We start from the raw sequence: 10137 nt of genomic DNA on the forward strand, positions 1-10137 counted from the left end.
GGGGGATGGGGGTTAATTTCCCTGGTTGGGTCCGGTACCCGAATAAGGGTACTGCTATCCGGCTGCTGGTGCAGATCGATCGTTCTCTTCCGCGTATCTTCGATCCTTCCGGGGGTGATGACGACGATTGTCTCGGGGATGGCAACGACGTTAACGGTAATGATAGCAATGACGACGACCGTGGTGGTGGTAGTCGGTAACGTGGTCGATGGGGGGAGGGGGTGGAAAGGGGAGAGGCTGTTGCGGTGGGTACATATCGTGCGCGGCAATGGGGTGCGACGGGGTTAGTCGCCGACGAGCGGATGGAAGCGGGTAGAATCAGGGTGAATGGGATCAGTTAAGCGTGTTGCACAATTATTCGTGTCCGGTCGCGCGTGTAATGGTCTGCATCGGTGCTCTGCGGCTGTTGTGCGGCGGCGAGAGAGCTCCGAGTGGATGCGGAGCCCAGTAGCAGCCAGGTTGCTTGGTTCGATGATGGAAAGCAGAGAGCCTAGACGCGGGGGGCTTGTGCTGCAGTTAGGTCTGGAAACGTCCTTTCCGGTCCTCCCGTCACCATTATTCCGCTGGATTGAGACGAATCCCGCGATACGAACTTTCTGTGCTCGCCCCCCCACTCCCCCTCGTCGAATTGATTCCAGTTAAGGAACGCGGCATCGTCGGATTGCATTGGTTTGGAACTGTTCTACGTGCATCTATCGCCACAGCGATTTCCTAAGAAATGGCTTGCATCGTTTCAGGAGGAGAGGATACGGTAGCGATCGGATGGAACGATCCATGATTTGTTCCCCTTCGATTTCGATTGATTATCCAAATACAGTAAATCCTGGATGAGTGTTCGAAGGCTTCTTAGTACTGAGAAGAGGTTTTCAGGTGTAACTTTGTGTTGTTAAGTTTGTTGACTTTTTGATGAGGTTTAGCAGAATGATAGAGCTAGGAATTCGGAAGCTAATAATATTTGTTTCAGCTGTATATGGCCATTAGTTAATAAAATATTTAATGTTCTGTGCCGGGGAGCCTTCGAATACTCGTGGAGGATTTACTGTAGAGATTATCCTCTCTCCTTCAATAGAGATTATCCCTCGTGTTGATTGTGAATCCCACCACTTCGCGACGTTCTTCAGCATTGCTCCGAAGACAGTCTGTTGCCACTGATCGAAAAGCGTTGTTTCGCTTATTATAAAAGCGTTACTCGAGGCCCCCAGCTCGAGCACTTCTGGATCCCATCGAGAGAAGTAGGCGCAAACACCGGGAGCCGGGGGATTGAATTTATCGGCTTTCATTCGACGTAATAACGCGGGCCCCTTTCTCTCTCTCTTTCTCGAGCGAGAGAAAGAGAGAAAAAAAAACGTTCTTGACCCGCCACGGCGTACGCATCCACTCGAGACCAAACAACGTCGTTGGCACCCGACAGGGTACGGCCATTATTTCGTCGGTCTTAAGTCGAGCCACGCGAGGAGGATCGGCTTTGCACTCGTACGCCTTTCTCTTGCTTTCTCACTCTCTGTCTTTCTCTACCATCGAACCTTTCAGTGGAGCTCGTAATTAAGAAGCCTCCGCTCGATATCCTCTATCCCCCGTGCTTCGGTTGCCTTCATGGGAGCGCGGTTCGGGCTCTATGCTCGACTTGGGTGCACCGTCTGCGTCAATGTTAGAGGACGGGGGAGGTGTACAGAGGGTTGGAGACCGCGTAGAACACCGAGACTATTATGTGCGCGAGTCGAGAGCACAAGGCTCGCCCCCGTGGCTCGTTATAACTTTAGAGTTAGCCAGTGGTTCGGTCGCGGTACAAGGTGAAGAAGACCGTGCCGCCGCCTGTTGGTTAGGGGGAGCGAAGAGCCATGGAAACCGTTTTATGTAATAATAATTGGATGGCGGTGTCCTTTCATCTGGGTAGTCTCTATCTCCCTCTCTCCCTTTCTCTATCCGTGAACGCGAACGTCGGAGGAGAAAGAGAGGAAGTAACTGCTCCTCTCTGCCCTGGTGGTCTGAGGGAGTGCTGGACGAGTCCAGAGACAAACCGATGTAACGATAGAAACGATTGTGTCAGGGCCGTTGCGAGCGAGGAATCTATATCCCTTTTTCTCTCTGTCTCTCGCGAAACGTTTCAAAGAACCCACCGTCCGGCCGCGATTGATCGTTTTTCTTCGGTGTTCCGGCCTTAATTAAGCGCGAATGACGTTCGAAATTTACGATAATCGATTAAACGTTCCGGCATGGGTATAATGGGTATTATTGTAGTATAGGGATGGGATTTTCGAGGGGTATTTCGTAATTCCTTGAGCTCTGATACATTATTCACCGGGGTGGATACGGTTTTTCAGGAGATTTCCGTATGAATATTCATGCGGGTAACATCGAAATTATTATCGGTGCCATGAAACTGTATATTATCAATTTCATATCTATCTTTATTGTATTCTTCGTGTCCAGCTTTAAACATGGTCTAAATATTCCGACCTGTAAATCACGATAGTGAATGGTATTAGTTTCGTATCTATCCCTAATGTACTCTCATATCCAATTCTAAATACGTTCTAAATGTTCCGAATCGTAAATATAAACCTTCTAAAGGTAGCAATTATATGATTTATATCGTAATAATATAACACGTCCTACATCCGAATATCGCAGTAATACGTCGATAATCATCACAGTTCTTTTCTGCGCTCCGCATCAGTGAACAAACCCTTTAGAACGTATTTCGATAATCCGCTAATGATTGAGGATCAGTCGAATACGAATCATCCTACGGAAGCGAAAAGGTTTCCCTGACACTGTAATTACACAGTCTATTTAACGTTCATTCATCATGCTTGCCGTTTCCCTGTCCACAGGTATCGTCCATCAACAGGGTGTTGAGGAACCTGGCCTCGCAGAAGGAGCAACAGGCGGCAGCGGTGCAGGCGCATCAGGGTGCCGAGAGTGTCTACGATAAGCTACGGATGTTCAATGGCCAGGCTGCAGGTTGGCCACCGGCGTGGTATTCCGCTACGCCCTCTCATCATCCCCTGGCCACTGGAATCCCAACAGCGGCGACCCCCGGCTCTGGCCAGTCGTTGTTACCCGGCAGCCAACTTCACGGTCGCGATGACTCGTTGCTGAAGCGGAGCGGTGAGTTTCAATCCCGTGAATCTGATGACTTGTAAAGTGTAGGTTTAACTTCAATAGGGTAATCGAATTTGAAGAAAAATAAATTAACCCTGAGTAGGTACTACGTGTTTAGTATTATCAGTCATTGTTAATAGTTTAATGAAGTTTAGGTTAATAGTAACGAAGTTGGTGGTACGTATAGGAATCTAATGGGGTAGTTTTGTTAATCCTTGGAACGTAACAGTGTTACGTGTACTAAGGTTTATTATTAGTACTGTATAACACGGTTCCAAACTACTCGAGGTGTTATTGGAATTTAATTACTGTGGTCTGTGAACACTGTGCACCTGTGCACTCTTCTTCATATTTAACTATCAAATTTTTCGAATTTAAAGAACTTATTGTTTCAAGGAAGCTTCTTTTCGTCAAGTACTTTCGAAATTGTCAACTGAAAGATTAGACACTTCTTCACACTCAAGATTGGATAAACTTCATTCACCGTGTAGTTCTCATCACAAATCCATCATTTAAAATCATCTAATACAGTACTTCTCATCCCAACCATATCGACATTCTAAATAGTCAAGACGAGCCTCGTTACAGTCGTACCAATAGCGAAAAGGAGGAATCTAATCCCAACCACTTACTCTCCACAATCGCGTCGCCCGTACCGAATTCTGCTTCTACACAGAAACATACAATACCGTAAAGCCCCTCGGGCGTCACAATCCACAATTTTCCCTCGGTGAAAATACTACACCGACTCGAAAGTTCGTCCCATTCACGAAAACAAACCTGAACGCGTCCATCTGCCATAATTTCCGTAATCTGCTTATCGACCGCGATTCGGGAAATGTCATCCGCGAAGCAATGTCGAGGGCCCAGGGATCTGGACCGCAGCCCAGACCGATTACCTGGTGATCCTATTAGCAGGAGACGTCTGCGATTCACGTACGCCCAGGTATTCCTTTCATCGAGCTACGAGCTGGCTACGGGAGCCGACGGAATTAGACCGTCACAATGCTACCGAGAGGGTTCGCGGAAGGTTCGTAAGAACCATCGGGGGCGAGGGTGTCGGCCGCGTACACGGGCTAGATTATAATGCCTCGAGGGGCGACTCCCTTGACTTTTCTACCGTCTTTCGAGCATTGTGCACCGCCACCGCCGCCACGGGAAGAAGTGGATCAACTATTGAGACCGGATGCCTCTATAGCGTTTGTCTGATTGTATAGCTTCTCGAGCGCGCGAAAGCAAAAGCCACCACCGGTGAAGTACGTGCTCTCTGGGTGGGCGACGATGTCGTCAATAGGGGGGATCTTTCGTATGATAAACTGCGATCTGTTGATGCTTTTCGGGAAATGTTTCTTTTTCTCGATGCAGAAGCACGAGTACAGTAAATCATTAGTGTTCGATGGCTCCAAGGCCCTGAGAGGTCAGACGTCATTTCAATTATAGAAACTTGGTACCGCTTTGGAGCAGTTATAGCAGAGGGACACGATTTCTGCACTTCATAAATTGTCACTTTATAAACTGTGTTTCGGGCCTAAATTCCTGGGTGGAACCCTTCAGTAGTGGGTGTGACGAAGAAGTGTTTAACGTAGAGATCCTTTCGCGCAGTTATCGAGACTTTATTGCATAGTATTGCTTCCTTGTCGACACACACGAAACTGTAGAAACCTGTGTCTATGATAAAGACTAACCTACAAATAGAGCTACTTTCTCCGTCACAGAGACTCCGTCGACTCATCAAACCATACTCACAAACAAATCCAAAAAAAGAATAACTGATACGTAACGGTTCAACTGCGAACGACCTTCCCCGTGTTTTCGAGAACCGTTCCCAGCCCTGGGTTTGTCGTCGGAAGCAACGCAGTCGAGGCATACGGGATCCCATTTCTTCCCTCCGCGCGCGATGATGCGTCGTCACCTAGAAAATTAAAGCCAACTATGGGGGAGGGGGGAACGCGCCTGGAACGGACTAGCCCGAAATCGTCGGTCGTTACGCGCCCTCGAGGGTGTTCGGCGGGATGAAAGGGTAGCGGGGGTGAAATATACAGAGGGGGAGGGATGGGTTTCGGACGCGAGGGATGAAACGGTGTGCCGGCTGGGGGAGGACGGGGTGTACGTTTGAGGGTGGCGGTATTTCGAATCGGCAGAAGGGCGCCAGGGGGGATAGAGAGGGTGGCAAACGAGAGATTTTCGTAGGGTCGAGGAGGTGGAGGAGGATGGATGAGGGTTGCGCGATGCGCGAGAGATGAGCGAACGAGAAAGCGAGCAGCTGACGAGCGGACGATATATAGGTACAATCTAGAGAATACATATATACCGTAAGGGCGAATATATAGGTACCGTACGGAGGGACGGACACGGACAGAGGGAAAGGGAAATGGCAGGAAGGTATCGGGAGGGATGGAAAGAGGGCGAGGGTTCGGTGCGCGGAGGCGGAAAGTAATCGCGGCTCACCGGGAGCTGACGACGGCTACCGCGACTATCTCTCTTTCTCTCTTTCTCTCTCTCTCTCTGTGTTTCTCTATCTCTTATTCTTTCTCTTACTCTCTATGTACGTACGCACTAACACGACCCAGGAAGACTACGCGGGGACCTAGGTTAGCCGAAAGGTGGACCTCTCGGTGTCGAGGAATCCCGAGGACGTTGGTCCGTGTCGGGCTCGTTGCGAAATCAGTGGAACGATACTACCACGGACGGGGTCTTAATTGGATCGCTCTACTCGATGCGAACCGGCGGAAAGTTCGAATGGCACCGAACGAAACGCTCGAGAACCGTACCGAATTTTCTCCACCTTCGCGCGCCCTCCTTCTACCCCGTCAGCTTTTGGTAAATCACTCGTGTGTTCTACGGTTAACGAGGGAATAGCTCCCGAAAAGACGGAGGTAGCCACCCCCTCCTCAGGTTGCTCCTCCTGGGAAGAAGTAGATGTTCCGTGGACGATTCAAGGGAAGTCGTTTTCGGTTGAATGATTGTCCGCGAAGAATCTGTGGACTGTTGTGGTTCATGCTGGTGATGATTTCGAGAAGAGTTTTGGGAATGGTAACTTGATTATACAGAATGTCCCCCTGATGTGAGCATCTTTAGTATATCACTTCCTTTTGATTTGCAGAAAATTTATTTTAATAAATGCTCTAAGTGATGCCCATCAACTTTGATACATTTTTGCACTGATCTTTCGTATCGTAGTTATTTTAGTATTTAAATCTACTCTTATATATTTGTGGATTTTTCGCCCCTGAGGTCACATGAAGGTCACACTGTCTTGATCTCAACTATTACGTTATGCTGATAAAAATATGGTGTCCTGTTTAAAATACCATCGATGACCATAAAATTTCGAAAAATATGACCTTGAGAAAAATGGTTGTTTATCGTAGTATTTGTTCTACCTAACCATATAATACTTTCCCCTCACATTTTTTTGTATCTTCAAAAGCAAGTGAGATATTGAAGGTGGTCACGTTAGGTGGGACACCCTGTATTATTGAAGTTAGTAGGATCCTGGTGGTTAGGATGTTGATGATGATTAAAAGAAACAGAACTGTCTTACACTGCGTAGCATAACTGTAAAACCACCCTAAAATTTTAAATCCTTATGTATTCTGGTTAAAATTAAAGTGAACCACTTTTTTTATAGGGTATATAAACTATTCTTTTCTGCAGAAACATTATTTCTCAACAGAATTTCAGACATTATATACTTGGTTCGTTTTTATTTGAACTAAAATACGTAAGAATTGAAATTTTAGGGTGGTTTTATAGCCACGTATTGTGATCGTGGGACGGATCGTATAATCCAAGGGCATTAAAATATGTTTTCAGATACAGGATCGTTATTGTCCCATCAGCAGGAGACGACGTCAGATGGTAATTCGGAGCACAATTCGTCTGGCGACGAAGACTCGCAGGTACGGCTGAGGCTAAAACGGAAGTTGCAGCGCAACCGAACGTCATTTTCCAACGAACAGATCGACAGCCTCGAAAAAGGTTGGTAACTCAAAATTGTAATGAATATTTGTAATTCCTGAAGTGTAATCACTTATTCTTTAACTGTATTCATTGAAACATCATTAACTTATATAACATATATTCTAAACGAGGGTTGCAATTATTACAAATTAGTTTATATCAACTTTTTCATTTCTATTTTTCCTAAACATTTCTATAATTAATCAATAGTAGCATAGTATTCACTAATATTAGAATATTTTAATTTAGTGGCTCTTGAACTATCAAAACATTACGAAAAGTATTATACGTGGCTCATATTATCGAAAAGTTTGCCCACCTCTGGTCTAACCGTTTCCTGTACAAAATTCATTCCAATATTTTTGATGTCACATTATTGTTGAATTTCAAGTCCTATTCATTCTACTTTCTATATCAATTGCAACCCTCATTGATAGTACATATCTCAATAATACCACAAATACTTTTCCGTCGATATTAACGTTAAGAATAATGCCCTGAAACGTTCTGACATTAGAATCACCCTCTGCACACAGTTCCAAGCCTCTCAACGCGATAAACCTTTCACCCCCTCCGGAGTGCAATGAAAGATTCATTTCCGCGTAGGCATCAGTAACGACATAAATATCGGCCGATCTCGCACGTACTCGGACCGATTCAGCCGCGTTATACGCCTACATACATTCCAGACCGTCCCACGTAAATTACTGCTTTCCAGGGATATCGGGGCTTTCGCCAAGCACTCGTATACGCGCGCGTGCTCGCGTGCACGTTATAACAGCTTTAATTGGATCCGCGGCCATTCAAGTCGGCCCCCGAAGCTTTCGAGTATCGTCGATAATTATCCTTTTAATCTTGTCTCGTGGTGATTCGAAATTATGCACGATTAATAATATATATATATATATATATACATATATATACACACTTTGCAATAGAAAAAGAGACTGCGTGTATATATGTGAGGGCGTAAGAACGTGTGTCGCGAACGGATCCACGTAGGAGGCCATGTTTAATAACGAGCACTTGTTGCAAACTGGTTTCGTTTTAGAATTCGAGCGGACACATTACCCGGACGTGTTTGCACGGGAGCGTCTCGCCGAGAAGATTGGATTGCCTGAGGCACGTATCCAGGTGAGTGTGAATGTGCGAATGCGGCGTGTGCTTCCTCTTTCTCGTTCGCTCCACCACCACCCTCCACCCCCTCTTTATTTTTTTCTCTTTTTCCTGGTCTCCACCCCCCACGTACAACCCTTGCCAATTTTTTTTTTCTCTCCACTTCCGTCTTTTCTTTTCCGTGTTCTACACCACCATGTCTGTTGTACGATACCTCTCCGTTTCCCGCGACGTCTTCCATGCGCCTGGTCTACCCGCCTGTTCTTTATCTCTCGAGGAGGGCGACGACGCCCTTTCATTAAGCGCCCTAAACGCGCGCCATGCTGCTGCACACGGGGTACATTAAACACCGTCGACGAATCCGCGAGCTACTTCGGGGATTTTATCTTCACCGGTTCCTTAGTGCGCTCTCGTTTCTTTGCGCGATTTAGGGGTCGTTGCGATGAGATCTTGATGCACCTTGGTCTGATTAAGACCGGGACTCTAATTTTGAGTGGTGTGGCGGGGGGATCGTACTAATGACTGTTCGGTAACGAGTCGAATTCCACGTAACATCTGTTAGTGAGTCATTTTTTTGTACAAGCAATTGCAATTCATTTATCGTGTATACTTTATGTTGTTATCGGTCGAGTTAGTAACTATGTACAGTAAATCCGCGATGAGTGCTCGAAGGCTCCTTGGCACTGACAAGGAAAGCTCCTCAGGTGTAATATTGACTTTTTAATGAGATTTAGTGCAGTGATAGAGCTTGGAATTCTGAGGTCAATGGCATTTGTTTTAGCAGAAAACGAACACTCATCGAGGAATTAGTGTATATAGAAAGGGTAGTGATGGCCATTTAGGTGGGGCAGGGACAGTTGCCGATAGCTGGGTTTAGCACGCGAATGTTTTGGTTATTTTTACTAACTGGTCTCGTTGAATAAGGTATAGTTGTTTAGTAGCTAAAATTTTTGCAAGTTGCTGCTGTGGGGGTTGCTTGTAACTCGACTCGATTCAACGAGATGTAAATGTTGTTTCGTTTCGTATGGAGGGAGTCTGAGTCGTTAGTATTAAATACAACTGCTGGGCCATTACTGAGAAAAAGTCTTTCTTGGCTACAGTCGTTTTTTAAAAGAACGTGATTGTACATGGACTGAAATTTGCTACCACGTCACAAGTGGAGTCATTGATATACATATTTGCTTGCCAAAATAATGAAAGTATTCTCATTCGAAATATTTATGATACAGTGACTCACACAATCGTTCACAGACTACCGAAACAACAATTACGTGTCAAAACGTGTCTACAATTTCTATTTATATATTCTCACTATTATCACGTTCATCATCCTTCTGCGATCACTTTCCCTAGCTTTGAAATCAAATTTGCATTTCGATACACAATTTAATCAATATCAGCCTTTCGTGAAACTTGTGAGTCACTGTATACAATACTTCGAATATTCACAAATCCTAAACCACCCTTAACTGACTACCCAGTACACAACGTCCTCGAACAAACAATCTACAACCACACATAAGAAGTAAATTCGCCGAAAGAACAAACCCTGCTCCATATATTGAAAAAACCCTGCAGGTGAAGAAGTCTGTAATGCTTGTATCAATCTACATACTCTAATCTCTAATCCCAAGAAGACTAAAAAGGACCTCCATAGTTCTCCCCGTACTCGACATCGCCACGTTAGTCGCGTCCGTTCGTCTATATCGCAATTAATTAGTATAACATGGTTGCTCGAGCCGCGGGGGTGACGTACGGTTATACGAGCTAATATGTACGCAGCCTTATCGAACAATGTTTGGCCGCGCGCGCGGCGCCGCTGGCTCACCCTGTGTGTTCGACCCTCTTGCTATCCGGCCGGCCTCCCTCACCTGGCCTGTCGAGGATAGAGAGGAACAGGAGGAGGAGGAGGGGGAGTGTATGTGGGAGTAAAGGGGGGGGGGTTGGGGGGGG

General features: G+C 46.0%; 1 protein-coding gene across 1 annotated transcript in view; it reads left to right on the forward strand.

Moving 5' to 3' along the window:
* Positions 1–10137, forward strand: part of LOC107188209 (paired box protein Pax-6-like) — a 46673-nt gene that overhangs the window by 26891 nt on the left and 9645 nt on the right. Inside the window, exons 5-7 of the mRNA XM_015576464.1 lie at positions 2835–3111; positions 6922–7086; positions 8120–8202. Coding sequence (XP_015431950.1) covers positions 2835–3111; positions 6922–7086; positions 8120–8202 — 525 coding nt within the window. The remainder of the gene's footprint in view (positions 1–2834; positions 3112–6921; positions 7087–8119; positions 8203–10137) is intronic.

This window comes from Dufourea novaeangliae, unplaced genomic scaffold (genome assembly GCF_001272555.1).
Source record: "Dufourea novaeangliae isolate 0120121106 unplaced genomic scaffold, ASM127255v1 scaffold118, whole genome shotgun sequence".
NCBI lineage: Eukaryota > Metazoa > Arthropoda > Insecta > Hymenoptera > Halictidae > Dufourea > Dufourea novaeangliae.